The sequence below is a fragment of the Aspergillus aculeatus genome (assembly GCF_001890905.1).
Source record: "Aspergillus aculeatus ATCC 16872 unplaced genomic scaffold ASPACscaffold_11, whole genome shotgun sequence".
Taxonomy (NCBI): Eukaryota; Fungi; Ascomycota; class Eurotiomycetes; order Eurotiales; family Aspergillaceae; genus Aspergillus; species Aspergillus aculeatus.
Window position 1 is genome coordinate 209203 of NW_017962986.1, and position 24838 is coordinate 234040.

Consider the following 24838-nt stretch of genomic DNA (forward strand, 5'->3'; position numbering starts at 1 on the left):
GGTCGAGTGACTCACTGATGGGTACTGCCTGATCTCCCCTCCCTCCGTCCCCCTGGCTCATGATTCTGTATGTACTGGGGAGGTGCAGTACGGACTAAATCAGACATGAAGATTCGAAGCAGAGCAGTAGGGATGGTCCTGCAGCGCGGGGATTTCTCCCTTCCTTCATTCGTTCCTCACCATAGTCAATGCTACACTGTACTCACCTGGAGACACGATCATCTACGGAGTACAATAACTACTCAATGCTCGCCCAATTCAAGTCCAAAGCACAGTCTCATTTCTATCTTTAATCAATTGACATAGGAAACATCCTGAGGAGGGGTATCATTGCCTGCAACTGGTACACGACAGACAGTCCATGAGGTATATAAAACTTATTCCAAAGCAAGTCTGATTTCACTGTCTCCATTCCTTGTTTTTGTTTCTTCTTGCATCCCAGTTTCACTTTTTCTTTTTTTTTTCACTTCGTCTTATTTCAGATTCTGCCAGCGATCCTATTCAATTCCATACTATCACAGCCAAGTGTCAATTACAAACTGCTACGGGTGTCAGTGGGCAAAAGGGTGAACAATTAGAGGGGGACAAAGTCCTGCTGCCGCGCGAGGTCACCAATGTCATCCCCGGCAGCAGCGACGAGCTCCGGCTCATCGTCGTCGAGATCGTCCGAGTCGACGTCATCCGAATCGATTGCGTCGTATTCTTCGTCATCGCTGGAGGCGTCCGACGACTCCTCGTCATCATCGTCGCCCTCAGTCTTGGTGGCGGCATTCTTCCTGATCTGCCCAGCGCGGTCGACATGGGGCAATCGGCAGTTTTTCTTATGGCACACGCCCGTGTTGGCGTAGTCGGGACACTCGTGCACGTGTCGCTGGTCGCACTCGGCGCCTTTCTCGCAGTATCCTAGAATGGCGAAGTCTCTGCACACAGGAGCGCCAGGTGTCACCCGAACATGGGCGTAGCGACACTCGGGGTTCGCGCAGCGCCCGCGAAGAAAATGCACACATGCAGGGGATCGGTGGGGCGAAGGCTCATGGGAGAGATCGCAACTCATACCTGAGTTGCATTTACCAGTCTGGAGAAAATCCTTGCAAATGGCGACTTTGTGGGGGTCGTGCGTGTAGGGACACAAGGGTCCTTTGTAGCAACTGCCTGAAAATCATCCGATACGCAGTCTGGTTAGCACTTATCCAAGGCAAGCAGACGGGAAAGGGAAGGGGAGCAAAGGGATAATAGACGGCCGAAAGCCTATCGTGGGGAAAGTGTCGGTACCCGTCGTAGTAAATCGCTGGCACAGAGCGTCCTTCTTCTTAACCGCCATCGGCTTTCTGTAATACATGTAAGTGCAAGCACATAAGGTTCAGCACAAGACAGTCACCTTTTCGACGTAACGGCACCCAGCCGATGCAGGTTACCATGCTTGCTGCGCACAAAGACCACCCCAGCGATCGTGACTCTCTTGGGCGTGTTGTTGGCCGTATTCGGATCATCTACCATCGGTAAGCCAGCTCTCGTACACAAGGGGGAGCATCTCAGAAAGAGAGAAAGAAACCAAAAATCTGGAAATAGAAACACGCACCAGACACTCTGATTAGTTTACTTCCGCCGCGCGCAACTCGGAAGGGCACCTCGTTGACCAGAACCTGGTATTCCGCACCCGGCTCACCCGCGGCAACGGCGGTAGCAGTGGTAGCAACCTGCGGCGGGGCGCCGAACCCCGACGGTTGATACATCCGACCATGGCCCTGCGCATACCGTAGCACTCTGGCCTGCTCGATCTGAGCCTTCTTCTGCGACTTTGCCTTGCGGCTCGCCTCCATCGCCTTGGCGCGCGACTGAGCCTCCTTGTCGTAAATGGCCGAGTTGATCAACTGCATGTGCCGGTCACGCTTCGCCACCCATTTGTTGTTGTTGTTGGTGGTGCTGCTGGCTTCCCCTTCAGTATCCGTCCCGACTCCCGCAGAAGGCGTTGAGCCGGGGGTTCCCGAAGCTGTGGTGGTGTTGTTGAGGATGAGCGTTCGGTGGCGGTGGGGGGCAGCGACAGGGCGGCCGCCGCGGGGGTGGTACTGTCGGCCGCGATACGGTGCCCAGCCTCGTCCCCGCGATGGCACATGCCGTGATGCATATTGGCCGGCGGGGATTTCGCTGGTGTAAGGGGACTCGGTGTGTTGATTTTTGTGTCGGTTGATCTGGCCTGATATCGAGGGGTTTAGCGGGTTGCAGCTGGATGAGGGCGCTCGCGCGCAAGGATGAATGAAAGCTCCGGCTTACCAGCAAGCTGGCTGATCTTAGCCATGAGATCTTGATCCTCTGTCATGGTGACGAAGTCAAGTAACCGGTCGCGTTAGTAAGTCTCTGTGAGATTAGGGTGTTGTCTGTTTTGGAAAGGTTGGTTGAGTCGCGAAAGGTCGTCAAGCTACTGAGCGTGTTGTTGATATGAGAGAGCGAGTGACGAAAGCCGTCAGCGGCAAATAAGTCACGTGATTACGTCATTCAACCGTGTAGACGCACTATGTACATGGCAAGAATGTTGATCCTCGCTGGGCCAAGGGAATTGGCCTTACTTGAAGTTTACTTAAGTATTGTGATACAATGAAAATCGATAACTGGTATGTGATGGGTGAGCCAGTGGTCTAAACCCTCACTAGATGTATCTAAAACAGATCTGTATGAAAACATCACTCCAGTAACCCAAAAGAGAGTGAAAGAAGAGAGAAAACGCCATGGCCTATGCAAGATACATCCCGTGCTCTTTAGACAACATTCTCAAACTGTGCATCGTCATTATCAGTCACCATTCCCGACGCCATCGGATCATCCTCCGAGGCATCATCAAAGTTATAGTCGAGACCAGGAGGAAGCTCCTCCTTGGCATTGCCATAGGCCATCGCGGTCGCATAGTTGCTCTCCTTGAATTCCGGCTTGAGCTCCCAGGTCATCGCGAAGTCTCCCGACTTGACCAAATGGGCCACCAACTCCAGAGTTTGCTTGAGATATGCCTCAGGCTGTCGTAGCCGGGCCTTGAGCGTCTTAAAAGGCCAGTACTTGTACTCGCGGAAGGCCTGGTAGATGAGATCCAGCAGCTCGTTCTGCGGCATACGCGTGGTTTTGTTCTCCTGGGCCTTGAGCTTGGCGGGCTTGGTAGCTTGCTGATCGGTGATTTAGCATAAGATCTGCATACAAGAAATTCAGTATATCCACAACTTACCACAAATGCACCCTTGTCGCTCGGCAGCGCATTCCGCGACTGGAGCAGTTTGCCCGGAATCTTATCGATGAAGACGGTCTCACGCTTGGGTTTCAGCGCCTCCATTGCCTTCTTTTCCGACAACATTCTGAATTCCTCGTTCTCAACCGGCAGGCAGTTAAACTCTTCGCCAATACTGCCAACCAGCGCCGTTTGTTCTAGTGTCCGGGTAAGCGACCACAACATCAAGCCCGGCGCCTCCCCCCGGATAATACATACTAGGCACAGTCTTGCGCACATAGGGCTCCCACTTCTTCTTGCGCTCCTTCTTCTTCATCTCGCGCTTCATCGACTCGTACAGCGCGGAGCGGGCCTCGCCGAAGACCACCATGCGATTTTCCTGGCCGGGAATATCTCGTTCCGTAAAGAGGTAGGTGTTTTGCGTCGAGTGCGATGTGATTTCCGTGTTTATCGTCTGTCGCTGCAGGATATAGTCTTTGGGGATTTCGCGGTTATCGTCTCGCTCGGGGATGCGCAAACTGACCTACACGGCGAGAGAAGCTCAGTGGTTAGCTCATGCGCAATTCATTCCCGACACCGAAGCTATCCCGAGCGGGGAAATCAAGCTCAATCCGGATCTCTTCCGGAATGGTCGCTTACTCGTTTGATATCGTTCGGCGTCCCTTCCACTCTCATCGTTCCGATCTGAACCTCCTCGTCGTCGTCCAGGTTGTTGGTTATGTTCGACCAATGCTCCCATAGCGACCGGGGCAGGCGCGAGAGCCACACGCTCCGCTGCGCCTGCGAGAAATCGAGATCGCCGGCATCTTCGTACAGGTCCTCGTCGTCGATGTCGGCGAGGACGGTGTCTTTGCTCTCGGGGTCGGGCTTGATGTATGGCGCCGTCTGAGCGTCTGGATCCTGCTTGATTTGGGGAACCATGACGCCAGACAAGTGGGTTGTTGCGGTGGCGCGAGATGTCGGGGAGGATTACGCGGGCGGCAGTTCACGAAGGCGAGGGTGTCTAAATCTCGAGATTGAGCGACAGCCAATGCAGTATCCGGGAAAGTGGTGAGAAAGGTGGACGAGGGGAAGAGTGAGAGTTAATTGATGGGGGGAGGTTGCATGCTTCGGTCTCTTTCTTTCTCTCCGCTTTGCAGTTCAACGGGCGGGTTTCAAGGCGGTGTGGCAAACTCTTGGGGGGGATTGGTAGAAACACTCCAGCCTGTGTTTTAGAAGCTTTCATTGAGTTCTTTGTTTAGACTCCAGTGTTCTTAGCTTATTCTTTGTTTCGGTTCACAGATGCGGTAGAACAAACTTACTGAGGCATAGCATTTCCTGGTTCATGATTACTAGCTGCATGAGACATCTGGGTAGATGCCTGGACAATAGTGATTGAAGGTAAAACTGATTGATAGAGGTAACACACCCCTGCATTAGATTCCGGTACGGTGACCATCCCAGCTATGACAACACCTTAGCAAGTTCTTGACCTCTCGCATATGCCCCTCTAGGTGTAATTCAATGAGGAATGGGCCAATTAAACTGTCAACCTCAAGGGTGAAGACCGTGGTGTGTTATGCCTTGATCAGAGCAGAAGCAACCTCACAGGGCCGAGCCGCTTATCGATAAGCGATCCTCCACCTCCAGCTTCCATCACCGACGTCTGCCACCGACAGAGCAACACACCCCTCACCTTCTAATATCCAATCTGCCACGACATTTATGCCAACACTCCAACAGTCCTCTTAACAGCGCTCCTGAACTGTGAAAAGTTCTATCGTCCCTACCTTCTCACCATCCCCACCCCTGACAAACCCCTCTCGACATCAACACCATGGCCTCCCAAAAACTCACCTCCGCATTATCGGAGATCGAAGCCTCGACCAACACGCCCACCAAGCTCCAACAATACACCGACCTGCTCACCGAGCTCGTCAACACAACACCACCCGCCCAACTGCCCCAAGACCTCACCGCCTACCTGGACTCGATCCTCAGCGAAAGCCTCAGCATTGTAGCTGCCCGGCCCCTCCTCGACCACTTCGTCACCCTCCTCCGGCCGCTCCCCTCGGAGACCAAAATCGCCGTCGGCCAACACGCCGTGACCCTGCTGCAGTCACGCTCGACCTCCGTCGAGGAGCAAGACGCCTCGATCCGGGAGATCCTGGCGGACGCGTACGAGGCGGAAGAAGACTACATCGCGGCGGCGCGGGCGCTGCAGGGAATCCACATCGACAGCTCGCAGCGGCAGGTGACGGACCTGTCGAAGGTGCGGCTGTGGATCCGGATCGTGCGGCTGTACCTGGAGGAGGACGACACGACGAGCGCGGAGGCCGTCCTAAACCGGATCAAGAACCTGCCGACCAAGATCGCGGACCCGGAGCTGAAACTGCACTTCAAGCTGGCGCAGGCGCGCATCTTCGACGCCCGCCGGCGGTTCCTCGACGCCAGCCAGGAGTACTTCGGGGTGAGTCTGGCGGCCGGCCTCGTGGACGAGTCGGACCGGCTGCACGCGCTGGCGGCCGCCATCCGCTGCGCGGTGCTGGCGCCCGCGGGGCCCCAGCGCGCCCGCCTGTTGGGCACCCTGTACAAGGACGAGCGCGCCACCTCGGTCGACGAGTTCGCCATCCTCGAGAAGATGTTCCTCGATCGCTTGCTCGTGCCCGCCGAGGTCGCCGCTTTCGCCCTGCGCTTGGCCCCGCACCAGCTGGCCGTCACCGCCGATGGCTCCACCGTGCTGGATAAGGCCGTCGTCGAGCATAACCTTGTTGCGGCGAGTAAGCTCTACGAGAACATCACCACGGATGCATTGGCCGTGATTCTGGGGCTGCAGGGGAGCGGCGAGTTCACGGCGGGCGAGAAGGCCGAGGCGTATGCGGCGCGCATGGTCGAGCAGGGTCGCTTGAAGGGGACTATCGATCAGATCGACGGGGTCATTCACTTCGAGGCCGCGGCCGGGTCGTCGTCGGTCGCCTTCGGGAGGCATATTCGGCAGTGGGATGCGGGCGTGCAGAGTCTGGCGGAGGATGTCGAGCGCGTGGCTACGAGGATTACTGAGGCGTTTCCGGTAGGTGGGCCTGTTTCTTTGTGGAAGAGCATGGGGCAGGAGTGCTAACTTTGGGTCTAGGAGTTTGCTGCTGAGCAGGCAGCTGTGCATTGACGGTGCTCGGTTTTTTTTTCTGGGCGCAGCTAAGTTTTCAAAGGGACTCTTGTCATCTGGACACATTAGAATCTCTGCCGGTTGAGAGTGAGAGGTAAGGTCAAAAACAAGGAGGTCTATCAGATGGGGGAGAGCTGACTGGTGGGAGAGGGAAAGGATACAATAAATCATAATCTTCGTTGCAGTCATTAGCGTTCGTCTATTCTAAATTTTCTGTTCTATGAGATCAACAAGTTGAAAGTAAAGAGTGTATCAAGGTAGAGGAGGAGCGTAGATCCCTGCTACCTCATTTGGGGGTACTGTGTCTTTCCCTTCGCCTTGAATGTGAACACAGCCGAGGAAATCCGCCCTCGGGTCTGAGGGGTCCTGTCCAAAGGAAGCATACTCCTCCGTCCTCACCATAGGGTATACCACAATCCAGCTTTAAGCACCGCGTAATCCTCGCCGGACCATCTCACCTCATTGAGCCCGTACAGAGGCAGGAACGGAAGTCATCACCTCCCACCATTCACTCCACCCACTCACCTCCACCCACTCACTCACTATTCACCACCCAAACACCCCACCAAATCTTATCAGATCACCATCACCACCAAAATCCCCCCCCACATGGCAACCCCCTCACGTCCCAAAGAACACGTCTCCAACCCTAAAAGTGGATTTCCGTGATACGTTCACATCTCGCCAGCACCAGCACACCTGATTGGGGCCCCGTCGCGTCCACACGCCCCAAGTAACACAGCCAGGAGCTTCAGCCCTAGGGGTGGATTTTCGTGATCGGTTGACATCTCGACGCAGCGCGGTAGCTGATTGGATGGAAGGTATTTCAGACCCCTGGCGACGCGAACCGGGTAACACGGTCAGCCTTAGGTGTGGATTTTCGTGATGGTTTTGACATCTCGACACGGCGCTATGAGGGAGGTGGCGCGGTAACACGTGCGTGATTTGTGATGCCGGTTCTGTCTCGGGTGTTGCGCCTGGGTGCTGACTGGTTCGTTGAAGTTTGAGCGGTGGTTGGGTTAAGGCTTTAGCGAAGTCTGCAGGTCTCTTATGCACGGCCGTTCGAGCTATCCTCGCTGATCTTGATATCCGTGCGCACGGTGATGTCCATGGGGTGGTGGTGATGGTTGTAGTGGTTCGGCGCGAAGATGGACGAGGTCGAGCCATCGCGCTCGTCGGTCGAGGTGGAGCGCGAGCCGAGGCCTTCTTCCATTTTGTAGAACTCGGAGGCTGCCGCCGCCGCCGCCGCCGCAGCTGCAGCACCGCTAGGGGATGGCTTGGCGCCGGCGGAGACGACGAACTGTGAGGTGCTGACGTCGGTGGGGATGTAGTAGGGGGCGGAGCGGTAGCGGCGGTGGCTGGGAACCTTGAAGCGCGGGAACAGGCCGCGGATGATGGGCAGACACGAGCAGATGAGCCCAATGGAGGGCTCGACGTGGGTCCACAGCGTGGCCTGGTAGACGGTGTAGGTGGTGTCGGCGTTGTCGATCCAGAAGAGGACGATGATGCGGTAGATGCTGGCGAAGCAGACGAAGGCGCCCAGCGCGAACACCCCGTTCAGCGCCAGCTTATCCTGCCAGGCGCGGTGTAGCCCCCAGATCATCGGGATCGGAACCACCAAAATCACGAAGTCCATCAGCACGTTGAACGCCTGGTTCGTGATGATCAGCGTCATCCCGTCCAGGCATTGCCCGGCTACGCTGTGGTCCCAGTAGGCGCGCAGCGGCCGGCACTGCAGCGCGCAGGCCAGGAAGATGGCGATCCCCCACAGGGTGATCAGGATGTTAATCCCCAGGGTGATCCACTGGAAGGGCTTGGTCGTGAAGACCCGGCGGTAGAAACAGATGATCGAGATTTTGATGGCCGGGCAGAGGAGGAAGTAGGTGAATTGGTTGGCCAGGAAGATCTATGTATTCGGGCGGTCAGTTGCTTGATTGGTGTCTGTAGATGGGACAGATGGGGGTTTACCTTGTAGAAGTTCATCATGGTGTCATTGTTCAGGCTGTTTTGGTGGGCTCCGTTGCCTCCGATGGTCACCCCTTGGTGTGAGGTTAGCGGATTTTCGAGGTGATGGCAGCGTCGCTCGACTTACACAGCCCCAGTTCGATCAGCATGCCGAGGAGGAGTATAATCGACGCAAAGGAAAGGTAGTCGTCAACGCCAAAGCGTACTCTTCGCTTCAGTCTGGCGAACGCACGCAGTATGACTGCAATAAAGGCGAGACCGACCAGCACCGACACGATGCATATCATCTCCTTCCCTCTCATAGTGAGGACCATGGTGGATGTGTCGGTAAAGGTTTATAGTGGGATGAAGGGAATGGATAGGGGTAAAATGAATGACTGGGTATATGTTCAAGTGAAATGTGACAATCACAACATCGTTGATTGAGTATGTACACGAGGGTGGATCCTAGGCCCAAGCCAGCGGTATCAACGCCTCAGAAAAGTGTTGTAGCGATCCCAGATATTGACGATCGATATGGAGGCCACCCCCAGGTCGAACAGCAGTTAGCATAAACGAAGACAGAGGCTCACGGAATACGGAGGAACAAGTGGACACCCGCTTAATATGTAGACTACACATTGCATAGCCAGATCATATGAGAACCTGCCCGATGGGTCTCAGCAGAGGAACTCCGGAGCGAAGGATCCTCGCCTACTAGTGCTTGCGAACTGGCGCATTTGTCATTTATTGGAAGCTTGAGACATTGTGTAATGCACTGGGCAATCTCGTTCCCAGCTCGACACCGATGACTAGGACCACTTTACTGCCACGGTGGAGTAGGTGATTGCTTCGACATGGCAAAAGAGGCGTTCAGCCGCCGATCTTGAGAAAGTACGAGCCGAGATCAGAGGATCTGCGTCAGCTCGTGGCAAGGCAACGTTGGAGTTCGTATGCATGTAACCAACTCCCTATGAGGGGTTCTCTGCAGATGAGGTGACCGAAATCTTCTGCGGGTGGTTCGTAGACTCGGCCAAATGAACTTATACAGGGATTATCTTCCTGATGCATCGGTTATTCTAGAAAAGGCAGGAGCAGGAGCAACCATTGATGATGCGAATTATGCAAATAGAGTAGGAGGTGAAACCACGCACGACTAGCGGTTTGCAGGTGGGATGGCTCGTGCCAACTGAAATTGAGCTCCACCGTCCAAAGAGAGAGAGAGAGAGAGATTGGAACGAGTCAGTTCAAACTCCGACGGGAATTCGGCGCCATCCCGCCACGCTTGCCTCAATCGGCTCAGGGCGGGGTTCCGCGGGTTCGGACCATGGAGATTATGACGGTACCGATTTAGTCAAGCTTGACGACCATCGGCTTTCGATTGATTGCCTATATACTTAGTACAGAGTAATAATGCAACCGAGGCATCAGCCTCCTTTTCTCGTGACACAAAGTTGGAGAGAATCTGACAATTATGAGTATCAAGAGATGGAATCTTCCCACGAGTCGCGCACTCACCACCACGCTCTGCACCTGCATGATCGATTCGACTACTAGCCGGTCAAATTCGGTGTGGGCAGACAAATATGCGCATATGAATGGCAGCCTAGCAGGCAAAGAGGGAACTGTGATGGAGCATTTCAGCTGTTCTCTTCCCCGATCCAGATGATCATCGGAGTCAGATCACCCTTTGATTGAACAAGATGCCAGGAAGCCAGAATCCACCGAGTCTCCCCTCCGGCCAGGCTGCTCCACCACGCTGAGTGGATACCCCACCACCACAGACAATTGGAGTCGAAAATGAATCCTGTGCTTTCGGCCGTAAAGAGTCCAGAACCGATTCATCGCTTCACCAATTGATTGCGCTGACAAAAGTGCTCCCTCGATCTTTGCTAATGGGGGTTGTCCTGCTCTTCTTGTTGACTAGGAGCAATAGTCTACACCTTTCGCGGTGCTGGAACCATGGCCGGCAGCGCCGATCAATTGTCCGTGACGCCCAGAAAGGTCGTGCGTTACCTAAAATCAACGGCCGAGTGCCCATCGGTTAAAAAGGCCGGCAAGTCAGGGGATGACCTCCTCTTAAAAGGCACCGACAACAATGTCCACACACAGTTCTTAAATGGACAAAAGAATCACTTGGTGCGTCGTTTGGTGGACAAAGTTGAGTCTAGGGCAGTTAGCATTTTCAATAGTCTCAGTAAGGTTAATCCGCTGTCAGCTGGAATAGGTAAGAATCATCGTTAGGATTGACTTGCATGACGGCATACCATGTGCAAAGCATGTGGACAATGAATCACTTGCAGGATTAGCTTTAGGAGAAGCCTTTAGGACAGGTTGAGCATATTCAGTATAGCATTCAGAAGGTCCAATGCAAGGCCACGATCCGCATGACATGGAATAAACTGCACTGAGACCATAAGTACCAAGAATAAGTGATGGTTGATTGCACTAATCATAGCGATGTTGCTACAGTCTCTGGGCTGAGTCGGAAGTGGGGATTACCGTCCGACCCGTTCTTGTTGACCTGGTTTATTCTTCCCTCGCCAACCCAGCGGCCATACTTAAAATGAAGATCGCACTCCCTCTGTGGCGGGGTCCGAGCCAGGACCCTGCTGGTTTTTGCCAGGGTGTATATCAATTCCACTGCATGCTTTGATCTACTTGCTTGATTTTGAGTCTAGTATACACAGACCACCTACCTTCCCATCATGACGAATACTCCCCTCGCTACGAAACCAGCAGTGGCTGCACCTCCCAATCGTCCCCCGGTGATTCCCTTGATCATCAATGGAAAGGAGGAATTAGCAGAGTCTACATTCGACGTAATCAGCCCATACACCAACGAGCCTTGCTGGGCAGCTGCCTCTGCCTCCCCACAAGATGCCGTCCGCGCCGTGGAGGCAGCAGAGGCGGCGTTTTCAGCGTGGTCGCAAACAAAACCCACCGTGCGGCGGGATATTCTCCTGAAGGCGGCCGACATTCTGGAAAGTCGCCTCGAGCAGAACGCGGAGTACATGCGGACGGAGATGGGCGCAGATGTGGGTGCGTCGCAGTTCTTCATCGTTCCACTCGGGATTCGCATGCTCAGGGACATCGCGGGGCGCATCACTTCCATTTGTGGCAGTGTGCCCGTCGTTGAGGAAGAGGGTCAAAGTGCGATGATCTACAAGGAGCCCATGGGAGTCATTCTGGGTATTGTACCTTGGTACGTTTCGTGTTCTCCCAATCGTTGAGCAAGGCAGGCAACGCTCTCTCCACAACTCGGGGATGTGCGATTAGATTAACTGACTTACTTTTACTGACAAGGAACGCCCCGTACGTCTTTGGTGTTCGTGCGGCCGCCTGCGCGCTCGCCGCCGGCAACACAACGATCCTTAAATCCTCCGAAGCCACTCCCTGCAGCTACTGGGCGCTGGCCCGGGCGTTCGTGGATGCAGGCGTGCCAGCCGGTTGCTTTAACCTGATCTCCTGCCGGCCGCAGGATGCCCCTGCGGTGGTCAATGCCATGGTTGAGCACCCGGCGGTGCGCAAAATCAACTTCACCGGCAGCACGGCCGTGGGCAGAAAGCTTGCCGCGGTCTGTGGGCAGAACCTCAAGCCCTGCTTGATGGAGTTGGGCGGCAAGAACAGTGCCATCGTGCGCGCGGATGCCAACATTGAGACCGCCGTGAAGGGCGTCCTAGCGGGTGCTTACCTCAATGTAAGTTCTCTTTTTGCTATCCGTTTCCCTGGGGGGGAGGGACATTCTGACGCCACTGTAGTCGGGGCAAATCTGCATGTCCACGGACCGCATTCTTGTCCACTCCTCCATCGCCCCGACTTTCATCGGCGCGCTCAAGACGGCGCTTAACTCCAACCTTGACTCCTCGTCGCCTCCTCCGACGCTGGTCAACATAGCTTCCAAGAAGCGGGTCGAACGGCTGGTGTGGAATGCCCTTGAGAATGGCGCCCAGCTGCTTTCTGGCTCGGTGGATGAGAAGACAACCCAGGCTGGAGGTGGCGTGCGCATGCCCCCGATTCTTCTCGGCGATGTGACGGAGAACATGGCGGTATGGCAAGAAGAGGCCTTCGCTTCGTTGGCGGCCTGTATGGTGGTGGACAGCGACGAAGAAGCCATCCGCCTGGCGAATAACAGTGGGTATGGCCTGTCTGCGGCGGTGTTCACGGAGGACCTGCGCAAAGGTCTGGCGATGGCGCGGAAAATCCAATCAGGGTACGTCTCCTTCTGTGCCTGACTCCCGAATCCAGTTTGCTAACCGCCGCACTTGCAGTGCCGTCCATATCAACAGCATGACTGTCCATGACGAGCCCGTCCTTCCCCACGGCGGAGTGAAGAACAGCGGATGGGGCCGGTTCAACTCTTCCCAAGGACTGGAGGAATTCCTTGTCACCAAGAGCGTGACTTGGATGGACTAGACCCGACGTAAAAGCAAGCAAGCAAGCAAGCAAGCAAGATCCAAACGATCTGATGTACTGTACATAGAAACCTTTTCTTGCGCGGTGTGCATGATATCCCGACCGCCGTGAGCGATGAACCTGACATTCTTCCCCCGCGTGGACGCATCAACATGCCCCCTCCCAACGTATCCCTCCCTCGCGAGAGGTAGATATTATACCGAGAATCACCACTAAAAAACATCCCAGGTCGCACAAACAGCAGGGAACGACGAACCCACCAGCAGCAATTATCCCGAACCCCCGACGTCTCGTCCCCCTACGGTCGGGCTATCTCGCCCCGAGGGTCAAGCCCTATCCAGTAAGGTAAAATTACAGAAACAAGCTTCGCACCGTGCAACAATACAGCAGACAAATTCAATACCAAGCCAAGCCTTCAAGATCTTTTCTCTCTATCCCATCGCTCTGTTGATAACCTTAAACCCACCGCATGCAGATAGGGGTTGAGTTATGAGCATGACGGATGCGCGCATGCCCCGGGCGGCAACTGCACCTTCTCGATTCGGGAATTTCAATAGACGACAGCTTCTACGTCATGGGTGCAGCTTCGGAATTCGTATGAGGGCGAGCTGATTGGTGGGATTAAGTGGTGGTGTCAGCAGGGCAGGGGTGGGCAGTAGCCGACTTGTCTGGGTCAGGTGATCGATTGCCGATCTGGAGGGTAATCTGGCGTTAGTTACATGTACCATGAGGGCGGATTGTGGGGTATTATGGTACAGTACTGTGTCTTGTACGGTCTGGATGTTTTGGGGAGTGGCCGTTGTTTGTGTTGATTGATGTCGCTTGAGATAGTAGTATTGTTCTTCCAGGTGAGGAGGTAAGGGTCGGTGTGGCTCACTATTGACTCGGGAGGGGAAGTACTGTACTGAAGTAGATCAATCAAGCCACCATCTTATTCTTCGGTCCGAGGTACATTCGACTTGGACAGGGGTGTGTTTGTTTCTGGGCTTGGTTGATTGATACACAGGTCCAGCTTACAAAGGTATCTACTGATTTGTGTTTTGGGTGTATTGCGGCTGGGTTTCATCTCGATGACTATAAGATAGGACTCAAATGAAAACGGTAGTTCTAGGAGATCTCGTAAGTGCTGGAGTGCTCAAGTGCTTTAGAGAGACACACACAGCTAGGATTTCCCCAGGCGGGGAAAGATACCTTAAACAGTGACACTGAAAACTGGAATTTCCAAGATGGAGAAAACCAAGTGATCGTCCGCGCGGGGGAATGACGGGCTGACTTAAGCCTACACGCTCATTTGCTCTTCCCAGCAGCGGCATGTGAAAGGGACTCGAGCTCCATTGTGTCATCATCATAGGCTGGGGAAAAGAAAGCATCTGCTGACTTTTCTGGGGAAAAAACCAACTCGCGTTTCGGCATGTGATGGTATGGATGGGAAGATATGTAGCTTGAAGGGGCGAGGTTCGTGTGTCAATATACATATATGATCAGACATTCCAGTGGGCAGGTTGTAGATATCACCCTTCTCAATGTCGTCGGATTTCTACTTCTTGATGAGCAGTCTAATTGAGGTCACCAGGTAGTGTATGTACTACAGTGTAGAGCACTAACTTATAGCACAGACTGACTGAAGATGTATTTAGTCCGTCGGTATTAGCTGTTCCCGTACAGTACCTGGGGATTAGAGCTGGGGCAGGCAGACGGTATCGATACGTATGGTATGGACAGGGTATGGGATGAGCCTCGGCCGATAAAGCAGCTCTCCCCCGATCGGCTTCTGAACATTGGAATTCCCTCTCGCTCGCTCTCGCTCCCCCGGATCACTGGGGGTTTCTCTTTCTTAAGATCTGCCCATCATCATTGTCTCTCTTCAAATACTTTTACCTTTCCTTCTCCCGATCTGTCTTCTGTTTCTCTTTCCCACCTCTTCTCATCTTATCCTCCATCCCCTTCATACACTCACTCACACACATCATGACGACTGCCCCCAGGATTATTGTAGTTGGCGGTGGATGTGAGTGACTCCGACTTAACCGTTTCCAGCTTTCCCCGCATTGCTGACCATTGCCTCGTCGCTCAGTGTCCGGTCTTAGTGCCGCCCACACCGTCTACCTCAACGGTGGAAATGTCCTCGTTCTAGACAAGCAGGGTGCGTTTTCTTTCCCTTCAAGAAGCGAGCGATAGGAATTAGGATCGCAGTTCGATGCCGCCATATTCTCTCTGTCCTCAAGGCTAACTCCAGACAGCCTTCTTCGGTGGCAACTCCACCAAGGCTACTTCCGGTATCAATGGCGCCCTGACCCGCACCCAGGTCGACTTGGGAATTCCCGACAGTGTCAAGACCTTCTACGAAGATACCCTCAAATCGGCCAGAGATAAGGCCCGTCCGGACCTCATCAAGGTCCTGACCTACAATTCTGCTTCCGCGGTCGAGTGGCTGCAGGATGTCTTCAACCTCGATTTGACGCTAGTCTCCCGCCTGGGGTGAGTTTTATCTATGAGCGGACCCTCTCTGTGACTTCGAGCCATCATGCTAATTCTGCGCAGTGGTCACTCCCAGCCCCGCACACACCGTGGTCACGATGCCAAGTTCCCCGGAATGGCCATTACCTACGCCCTCATGCAACGGTTAGAAGAGCTCACCGAGTCGGAACCCGACCGTGTCCAGATCATCAAGAAGGCTCGCGTTACCTCCATCAACAAGTCCGGAAACACTGTGACGGGTGTCACCTACGAGTACAACGGCGAGACGCACACTGCTGATGGTGTGGTCGTCCTGGCCACTGGTGGCTACGCTGCCGACTTTGGCGATGGATCCCTGCTCAAGCAGCACCGTCCGGACACCTTCGGGCTGTCCAGCACCAACGGCACCCACGCCACGGGTGATGGCCAGAAGATGTTGATGGAGATCGGCGCCAACGGAATCGACATGGACAAGGTCCAGGTGCACCCAACGGGTCTTGTCGACCCCAAGGATCCCACCGCCAAGTTCAAGTTCCTGGCTGCTGAGGCGCTCCGTGGTGAGGGTGGTCTTCTCCTGAACTCGGACGGTGAGCGTTTCTCGGATGAGCTGGGTCACCGTGACTACGTCTCTGGACAGATGTGGAAGGAGAAGGAGAAGAACAAATGGCCCATCCGCCTTGTGCTCAACAGCAAGGCCTCCAATGTGCTCGACTTCCACACTCGTCACTACTCCGGCCGTGGCTTGATGAAGAAGATGACCGGCAAGGAACTCGCCAAGGAGATTGGCTGCGGCGAGGCTGCCCTCAAGAAGACCTTCGACGACTACAATGCCATCGCCGATGGCAAGAAGAAGGACCCCTGGGGCAAGCGTTTCTTCCACAACCTGCCTTTCAGCATCGATGATGACTTCCACGTGGCCCTTATGGAGCCCGTTCTTCACTTCACCATGGGTGGTATTGAGATTAACGAGCACGCCGAGGTTCTGAACAGCGAGCAGAAGCCCTTCGAGGGTCTCTACGCCTGCGGTGAGCTTGCCGGTGGTGTCCACGGCGCCAACCGCCTGGGTGGCTCTTCGCTTTTGGGCTGCGTCGTCTACGGCCGTGTTGCCGGTGATAGCGCCAGCCAGTTCCTCTTCAAGCGTCTCCTCTCCGGTGGCGCGTCCACCGCTCAACAGCGTCTCGGCCAAATCTCCCTGCACATCGACCCGTCAACCCCGGGCAAGATCGCCGTCGAATGGACTGGAGCCGGTAGTGGTAGTGGTCAAGTCTCCGCGGCTGCCGGAACTCCTGCTGACTCCGTCCAGGCCGCGAAGTCTAGCGCCACCCCGGCGGGTGCCCCGGAGTCTGCCAAGCCCACCAGCCCGGCCAAGTTCAGCATTCCCGAGACGGAGTACTCCATGGAGGAGGTGGCCAAGCACAACAAGAAGGAGGACCTGTGGATCGTGGTCAAGGGTGTTGTATTAGACGTGACCAACTGGTTGGACGAGCACCCCGGCGGCGCCAATGCTTTGTTCAACTTCATGGGTCGCGATGCCACCGAAGGTTCGTTTTCTCTCTTGAGTGATGTTCAAGAAGAATGAGACTGACCATAGCTGCTTTAGAATTCGCGATGCTCCACGACGATGAGGTCATCCCCAAGTACGCAGCCCACATTGTGATTGGTCGCGTCAAGGGACAGACTCCCAGCCTAGAGCTGTGATTTGCGCGTTAGAGTCTGTTTTGTTTTTTTTGGATGAAAATGATCTTGCAGCCATGTTGATACATACCCTAGTCAGTCTTATTATTTTTCCGCTTTGCTTTGCTGTGATGTATGCATGCATGCATGCCTTCGATGGGGCTTAGACGTTTGGTTCTTTCTGCGGTGGTTGTAAAATACAAGCAGTATAGGACATCAATTGAAGGTTATTTTTGGACCGTTCTCTATGATTTGACCACTATAGCAAGTGCTTATTCTTCTATCCGATCCGATGTTGTTGCCATGTCGGGAGGCACAACTGCTGAGTCGAATGAATATCCCACGACTAGCTCAGATTGCCTTCTTGGGCAAAATCCACGAGGAATTTGACAGTGCATTACCTTGTGGTAGGGGGTGTATGTGTACATCATAAAGTGCTAGGATGATGATGTATTAAGATGAGTAGTGGGTGGGGTGGGGGTCACGCCTTCACAGGCAACTATAGCCCGCGCTCATTGTATGCAGGTCCGTCTAGGTTCCTGGGAACGAGTGACATTTGAAACATACCCTGACTGATGATCCTTGGCCCTTCTAGACCCCTCGGGTGGATTACAACGTGAAACCGGGTTCCTAGAGCGACTGTCTGGTGGATAGATCAGATAATTGCTTATGTTTAGCTCTACTGTCACGAGCGGAGTTGGTTCCATGATTCTCGATGCATATAGTAGCATGTTGGGCTTGTTCCCTTTTGGGCTCGTGTTCGGACAAGACCAGCTAGATGAAGCGATTGATTTGTTTCTTTTTCTTCTTGTTGGACAGGGATGGATGTCTTATACATGCATGGTGGCGGTGGTGAACATGGCTGTTGTTGGCTGGCTACGCTTATCTAGGGATCTTAGCTTGGTTCGTATTTGTTTCTTGTTTTGGCTCCTCTTTTGTTGTTGAGCCCGTCGCTACGTTCTTTCCATCTCGACCATACGAAGCAACTGATCGAATTAAGTAACACCTTGAGCTTTGAAGGGAGGCCTGGTAAGGCCAATCGAGATCGGTGCCTGACTCCACTTGCAATCTCCAACATGATTCGACCTATCTAGACCAAACATGATCATTGGTGGCTGTTTTCAAGTGGCCTGATCGCTTGCTTGCCAGGTGTGCCTGTGCTGACTTCCCCCCCGAGATCGATGCCCGGGATTTCCGGCCCATTCCGACGACGGCAAGACGCACGCGGGCCACGCCAGCCGCAACATACAACAGCAAAACAATACCATGCGGTCTTCGCCATTAATGAGTCCATCCGTCCTGTCTGTTCCTATTCCTGTCACTATCAACTATAATCCTTGAATACGACCCTCTCTGATTACCCCTCCAACCCTGTCATTCCTCCGGCGATATTCCGGCCTAGACAAACCTGCCCTCGGCCGAGCCCCTCACTCGTGTGGTTCGGGGATCGCCCCCTTATTACGATTCACACTACTGATCATCTCCGTTCATGAATGCTCCACCACCAATCCCACCCATGACTATGTCCATTCGACATTGTCCACCCAATTGCGGGGTGGGATCGGGGCAATGGTACCCGGCGCGAGCTGAAAAGCTGCTGGACCACTCGCAATCTCGAATCTGGGTCTAATGACAGGGGAAAGATTTCGCCTTTTTCCTGTGAGAGTGGGGGGCGCTTGTCTTTCGCTTCAATTCCATCTTAATCTATTTGCCGTTTGGTCATTGGGCCGCGACATGAGTCGTGCTCAACGCCGGTCTTTGATGGGGCAGGATGATGGCGGGTGGGATAGGAAAGTGGGCAGTGCCGACTGGAGAAAAATAATGGTGGGTTGTCCTGTCCTGTCCGCTCTCCCCTCGCGCAAGTCCGTGGAGATAGATGAGCGTATGCTCGGAGGTTACGTTGGATGTGTGTACCTGCTGTAGCGGTGGTCCTGTGGAGCATAGCAGGGAAGTCAGCTCCTCGGGTTGCGTGCGACAGGGCCCAGATTCCCCGAAGGAGGCAGGCAGGCACTCAAGGGCTGAAAAGTCGCGTGCTGAGGGTAGTTAGATTGCTGTCGCTGTTGCTGCTGCTACTGTTGCTGCTCGGAGATAGTACAAATGCTGGTCCTCCTTTCCCTGACACACGCGAGGCCCTGCGCTGCTTTTTTTCTTACGTCCAGCGATTCGTGATCTTTTTGACTCCACTATCCAACTCACGAGAAAAGCAGTGCTTAGTGGCTGGCCACTGACTCCTCTGATACCCTCACTCGCTTCATTGAATTCTCAGTGCACGTGAATTGGACATCTCACCATCTACCACCAAAGGTATCGGAAAGTATCAGCTACACATCTTGCCATCATGCCGAACCGGCCTAAGTTGGATCAGTTTGATATTCGACATGTGGATCGTCGGGAGCTATACACGGACTTCAAGAAGCGCATTGCGTATTTGAAGGCCTTCCTGAATCTGGTGGAAGGTGCGGTTTCTCCCTGATTGTTCCGAATAAGTTTCTGACCCGGGTTTGCCTACAAGATGATATAATCGTCTTCAACAAAGGCGCCAAGTACCTAAAGACGGCGATCCCAGACCTCACGCATCGCCTGTATTCCAAAATGCTCGAGTTCGACATCACAGCCCGCGCGTTACGGACCCGCAACACCGCCTGCCACGCGCACGTGGAAGATCTCTTCACCATCGACAGTCCGCACGTGGAGCGCCGCAAGATCTTTTGGAAGTGGTATTTGACCCGGCTGTGCAACGACCCGAGCCAGATGGAGTATTGGGAGTATTTGGAGAAGGTAGGGTGAGTCCTCCGGCTCTTTCGTTCAGATGTTGCGCGCCTCAGTTCGTTAACATGGCCCCTAAAAGGAGGATGCACACCGGTAAAGAACTGCTGCACCCGTTGAACATCGAATACATCCACATGAACGCCTGCCTCCGGTACGTAGAAGACGCGCTGATCGAGTGGATCTCGCTCCACCCGGAAATGACCGTCCGCTTCAAGTTCGCCCTCATCCGCGCCCTGAACAAGATCATGTGCATCCAGAACGACCTGATCTCGAAATGCTATATCCCCGCCGGGCAGGAGTATGAAGAGAACTCCGAGGAAGAAGGGCCCACGACTACGACGACGACGATAACAGCAAGAACAACAACGACGACGGCGGATGACCCCCGACGACGACCCAGTTTTGACATGATGGCTTCCTCGCCACATTTCCGCCCCCGCGCCGAATCCCAGGCCACCACCGGCACGACCGCCTCCAAGACAGCGAGCAGTATCCGCAGCGCCGAGACCCAGCTTTCGGCCCCTCTGGACAGCCCATATCCTGGGCATCATCCGAGTTGCCTAACCCCGGGGTTGGTGTCCTCGTCGTCGAGACCGACCTCCTCGGCGGGTGAGTCTCTGAGCGCGAAGAGCATGGCGACGGCTCCGACGGCGACGAATAGCAGCAGCCATGGTGATTTTCTGGCTGCTCGCGCGAGCTCCTCCACCCTGGATTCGAATCTGTATCCGATCACCCCGCCTTCCACGTCATCGAGTAGTAGCAGTCTGCGTCCGGCGCAGACGAATAATCTCTGGCGCAATTCGATGGTCGGGCTCGTGGCGCCGCTGACGGTGGAGTCGTTGCAGACGCTGGAGACGAAGATTTGGTCGGAGAGGAGTTGAGCAGAGGTCGTCGTTGGCTGGTGGCCCTTGGGTTCGAGGCTCGAGGGTGGTGGTTCCTTATTAATTGTACATAATATTTATTGATTGGGTATGGAACGGTCTGGTGATATTTTCGATCTACGGGGTGCTTGTTCTTGGGCTTTAGTGGTGAGTGTTGTTCTCGCCTCAGGAAGGATAAGATAAGGTAGGTTTGTCCTGGACCTCAGGAAATACTGTAGTAGTAGGCATGTATCAAAGAATGAAAATAGAGGCGAGGAGACTCAGGAGTTATACATATACGCAGATCAGTCACCCCTGATACTCATTTGCACAGATCCCAACTAGACCGAAGCGCGACTGTGCTACCCATATATCCTGGTCGACCGGTCCCATGTAGCCCTGCTAGTAGGACTACCCCTTTCCCCCAAACCGAAGCCTGTGCTGAAAACCAGATTAATTGTAGGAATTAAAACCACCCTGTTTGAACCGATAGGGAGGAAGATTGTCAACCCCATTCCATGGCTTTTTTTTGTTGTTGCTGCTGCCGTTGCTTGTGGGGGTAGGGCAGGTAGGTTACCGCGTCATATCTAGACTAGGTATTCGTTGGGGGTTCTATATGTACTTCTGGCTCGGTAGTTCAGGAGCTGGGGGTTTTTGTTTTTGTGTTTATTGTGTGTGTGCGTGAGTATTTATTCATATATATATATATATATATGTGTGTGTGTGTGTGTGTGTGTGTGTGTGTGTGTGTGTGTGTTGTATTGCACATGAAGGCCTTGTCTGTAAATATCCTCTCTTCTCAGTTTGATTCCAAGCGGGAGCAGGGATTACTTACTTACTGACCCTTTGCTCGGTTAGGGATCTAGTTTAGAAAAGGTCTGTGGCGCTGCGTATTGCGGATTCATTCTCCAGTGTGGATTTGGTAAAGGGTGGGCTGTAGGGTGGGTTTGGGGGTTGATATAGACTATACTATACTAGGACACTGGTGGAGGGCGCTGTATACTGAACAGTGAGGTGAATGGGTGGGTGTGATTGTTGTAGCGACTAGCTAGGTAGCTGGGTTTGGGGTAGGTGTATGGTTTAATATGGTGGTGGAGTATGGGAGCTGCATACATATCCGGAGATTTCGTTCGTTGGTGCTGCAGCGGACAAAGGATTGTCTACTAAGGTGCTAGGGCAAGAGGAGAGGCCTGTCGGTCTGCGCTATATGATTGTGGTACTTAAGGTACCTGGGTATAGAGGCAAGTGTGGAAGAGGTTTTGTTTTTGTTGCTTGGGCGATGGATGTATTGTCTGCACTACACTGTGTTCAAGAAATTGTTAGTCGATCTTGCGGCTTTGTGGTTCTTTTATTGGTGGTGTTAAATAGCTTGATAGTGTGCATCGAATTGAATTTGTCAGGTTAGGTGTATACCTAACGAGTTCTATGTGTGTATTTAGATATAAATATATACCCGGTACAATCAAGAAGATGCTTGTCGCTTGACGCAGCGCTATAAATTCAACTTGATGGACAAATCTACCAGCTACACAGACTAAATTACCAGACGATGCTGGACCAGGGCAATACCATCTGGATATATCACTACCATGCACCCGCATCTACCCCGTAAGTGCTACTTCTCCATCGCACCAGGACCAGTCTGCATATGCTTCAAGATCATCCTCAGACGTCGTACAGCAGGGCCATCCGCCTCCTGGCCATCTGAGCCCCCCCTGTCCTTGGACTGTAGCTCCTGGGCGGCGGCCTCCAGAGTAGGTTGCAGGTAGCCCCATACCTCGTCGTGGTATCGCTCCTCCACCCCGAGCCAGTCCGCTGCGCCTGGTAATCCCGTCAGGACCGCGTCGCGCAGGGTCACGGCGTCTGCATTGGCTGCTGACGGGACGGACTCGAGGAAGCTGCTAATATCAGGAACGAGACTATGCGGGTTTACGTGGTTGGTAGTGTGTGTGTTGATGGTAGAAGTGGGAAGCACGCGACGAAAAGACTCGAGAGCCTGGATCTCCGCGGGGGTGAGCTGGGCTGGCGCGGAGAGTTCGGTCTCGATTATCTCCGCTGGCTCGTTGGCGGACGGGGGAAAGTTGGGGTCGAAGGTCAAATCGGAGAGGAGGGAGACGACTGCGGCGCCGTCCGACGGAAGGGCGGACGCTTGTCCGCCTTGTTTGTCCTGAGACAGACCCCCTGCACCGGCAGCATGATGACTCGGTGTCCATCTCCCCTTGCCTTTGCCCGTGTCGACTGTGCTTAAACCCGCGGCAGCTGGGGCAGTTGCTGCAAGGTACATTCCATTGCTGCCGTTGAGGGATTCTCCCGCATACGTGCGCTGGAATTCATCTTCTGTGAGCGAGGGAAGCTCGAACCCTCCGGCGTGGGTGGTGAGCGATGATCGGAATGCTTCGAATCGTGTGGCCGGTGCTTGACCTGCTGTCCGTGAAGAATTTAATCCGGTGGCTTCGTGATATTGTTGCGCTGCTGATAGGGCGGACTGTGAGGAGGACGAGGCGGACGAGGCTTTACCACTGCCGGCCAGCAATTGAGCGGTCTCTGCAGAGGGCTGGCCCGAAGTGGAAAACACATTTTTGGCGAGTCCAGACGCGGAATCTTGGATGCGACTGGCTAGCGAACGGCCATCCTGGTCGTCTTCGTTGGCCCCGGCGGCGGAGGATTTGGGCTCGGGCTCCTTGCGGTGAGGGTCGGCGGGTTTGTCGTCACTGTTGCCCCGCTTCTGGTTGTCGGGCATGGTTCGTGACGAGCGGGGAGAGAATAGGTGGGATCAACCTATCCTGTCAATGAGTGTGGCGGGAACAAACAAAGAGATCGGCCGATAAAGAAAATCAAAACTGTCACCAAACTGTCACTGAATTAGTTTCTCCCGCAAAAGCTATATAGTACGTCGTAGTGTAGTCAGTGTTCGGCTCAACGGCGTCGCCGTCGGTCGGGATCCATAGAGAGTCGAGAAAGACAAGCATGTGAAGAGCCTCAGGCCGCCCTCAGGCCGCCGGGCTGGTGATGGAAAGAAACCCTGATTCTCAAGGCAGCTAAAAACGCCCGATGGGGAATTTGGTAGTGGGAGTCTGAAAGCTGAGCATTCGCTCAAGTCCGTCACTTTACTCAAGCCCGAACGGATCCTCCGGTCATTGTGATGGATGAGGAAAGATCCTTTGCAGCTGAATGGTCAGTTATTTTGCATCGTTCATTGTTAGTAATGGCCATCGTAGTGATTAGTTAGCTTGGTGGTAGTCTGGAAGTTCTAGCTACAACACGGCCGGGTGCAGAAGAACAACCAGGAAGTGGACGGATGCTTGAATAGAATAAGGAAAAACGGTTGAACAACAAGAGTAGAGGCAAAGAGCAATAACAAAGGTAAGACAAGATAAACCTTCATGAAGAACTGAATCATATTTCAACACAAAACCCCCAAGATGGTGGAAGATTCACTGATCTACTTCGTACCTTATCAAAACGGTCGAAAATGAAAACGAGTGGTTGATGTCAGCGCCCAGCTTAAGTTACTCTGAGTAAGTTGGGTTGGGTTGACTTGTTGTTGCGTGTGGGTTTTTAGAATTACGGGCAGCCACTCCATCCATCCTTTCCTTACTCACTTAACTACCCTCCCCACCAACTACCACCAGTCCACCACCCACCACCGACCGACGGGCGGGTGTTTCCAAACCACCGCCTCACCTCAACCACATACACCAGCACCAGCACCAGCACCACTACTACCACCACCGCACTTCACTCCTCCTCCTCCTCCTCTCCTCCTCCATCTTGCCCAGTATCGTCATCCTCTTCCTTCCCACTTCCCCTCCTCCTCTCCTCCCCCCCTCCCCATCCCGCATTTTCAACTCCCACCTTCTCTCTGCTTTTCCACTATTTTATCGGCCACTCTATCTGGCCGGTTTCAGCCGTTTCCTTGAGATTTCTTTCTCTTTCTCATAGATAATCCCGCCCACTCCAATATTGATGCACCCGAGAGAAGGGAGTTTGAGGCACGACTAAAATCCCACCCCCACGAAAAAAAAGACCACCAAAAAACTCCTCTTCTTTCCTCCATCTTCTGGCTTCTGATCTTGTCAGCTCTGGCTGCCAATCTTTCGTCTTCTCCAGCATACAAGTGACTCACCCGATCTCTGCCAATTCACCTTCTCGGCGGATATCACGGTCTCGATTCCTTTCCTCTCCGCCCGTTGCATTTCCTACCCGAGCATTGGAACCTACCTCATCCTCACGCAAACTTCATCCTCTTAGCGTAACTTGTCGTCGTTCCTACGTGACTCGCATCAATCGATTCCTCTCTCTAGTCGCCCACCACATAGATCTTCGCGTGAAAAGTTCTCCCGCTCGAGTCTCTCCGCACCATATCAA

At 53.9% G+C, this 24838-nt stretch overlaps 8 protein-coding genes across 8 annotated transcripts; 4 read left to right on the forward strand and 4 right to left on the reverse strand.

Annotated features, from left to right (window-relative positions):
• Positions 1-574: 574 nt before the first annotated feature.
• Positions 575-2317, reverse strand: ASPACDRAFT_31214 (CCCH zinc finger protein; the record flags this gene model as incomplete). Its single annotated transcript, XM_020199795.1, is given in 5 exon segments — positions 575-1152; positions 1273-1328; positions 1379-1559; positions 1574-2194; positions 2272-2317. 5 exon segments carry the CDS (start codon positions 2315-2317, stop codon positions 575-577), a joined length of 1482 nt encoding a protein of 493 aa, XP_020054578.1.
• Positions 2318-2501: 184 nt separating this feature from the next.
• Positions 2502-4392, reverse strand: ASPACDRAFT_122029 (transcription factor IIF subunit TFG2). The gene is made up of 4 exons (XM_020196487.1): positions 3848-4392; positions 3467-3731; positions 3209-3405; positions 2502-3149 (listed from the first exon to the last, which is right to left on the reverse strand). The coding sequence occupies exons 1-4, from the start codon at positions 4127-4129 to the stop codon at positions 2754-2756; spliced, it is 1140 nt and encodes a 379-aa protein (XP_020054579.1). The 5' UTR covers positions 4130-4392; the 3' UTR covers positions 2502-2753.
• Positions 4393-4831: 439 nt separating this feature from the next.
• Positions 4832-6535, forward strand: ASPACDRAFT_1903218 (uncharacterized protein). The gene is made up of 2 exons (XM_020198787.1): positions 4832-6257; positions 6318-6535. Exons 1-2 carry the CDS (start codon positions 5025-5027, stop codon positions 6348-6350), a joined length of 1266 nt encoding a protein of 421 aa, XP_020054580.1. The 5' UTR covers positions 4832-5024; the 3' UTR covers positions 6351-6535.
• Positions 6536-7377: 842 nt separating this feature from the next.
• Positions 7378-8663, reverse strand: ASPACDRAFT_79798 (uncharacterized protein). The gene is made up of 3 exons (XM_020205496.1): positions 8443-8663; positions 8319-8389; positions 7378-8256 (listed from the first exon to the last, which is right to left on the reverse strand). The coding sequence occupies exons 1-3, from the start codon at positions 8627-8629 to the stop codon at positions 7399-7401; spliced, it is 1116 nt and encodes a 371-aa protein (XP_020054581.1). The 5' UTR covers positions 8630-8663; the 3' UTR covers positions 7378-7398.
• A 2339-nt stretch (positions 8664-11002) lies between these two features.
• On the forward strand, positions 11003-12710 carry ASPACDRAFT_53217 (aldehyde dehydrogenase; the record flags this gene model as incomplete). Its single annotated transcript, XM_020202712.1, has 4 exons — positions 11003-11499; positions 11601-11994; positions 12056-12507; positions 12566-12710. 4 exons carry the CDS (start codon positions 11003-11005, stop codon positions 12708-12710), a joined length of 1488 nt encoding a protein of 495 aa, XP_020054582.1.
• Positions 12711-14678: 1968 nt separating this feature from the next.
• On the forward strand, positions 14679-16865 carry osm1 (putative fumarate reductase Osm1; the record flags this gene model as incomplete). The annotated part of the gene is made up of 5 exons (XM_020196488.1): positions 14679-14718; positions 14785-14853; positions 14951-15188; positions 15252-16708; positions 16768-16865. The coding sequence occupies 5 exons, from the start codon at positions 14679-14681 to the stop codon at positions 16863-16865; spliced, it is 1902 nt and encodes a 633-aa protein (XP_020054583.1).
• A 2314-nt stretch (positions 16866-19179) lies between these two features.
• On the forward strand, positions 19180-20491 carry ASPACDRAFT_44751 (protoglobin family protein; the record flags this gene model as incomplete). The annotated part of the gene is made up of 3 exons (XM_020201474.1): positions 19180-19297; positions 19354-19624; positions 19690-20491. The coding sequence occupies 3 exons, from the start codon at positions 19180-19182 to the stop codon at positions 20489-20491; spliced, it is 1191 nt and encodes a 396-aa protein (XP_020054584.1).
• A 1594-nt stretch (positions 20492-22085) lies between these two features.
• On the reverse strand, positions 22086-23210 carry ASPACDRAFT_44752 (uncharacterized protein; the record flags this gene model as incomplete). The annotated part of the gene is made up of 1 exon (XM_020201475.1): positions 22086-23210. The coding sequence occupies one exon, from the start codon at positions 23208-23210 to the stop codon at positions 22086-22088; it is 1125 nt and encodes a 374-aa protein (XP_020054585.1).
• Positions 23211-24838: the final 1628 nt, after the last annotated feature.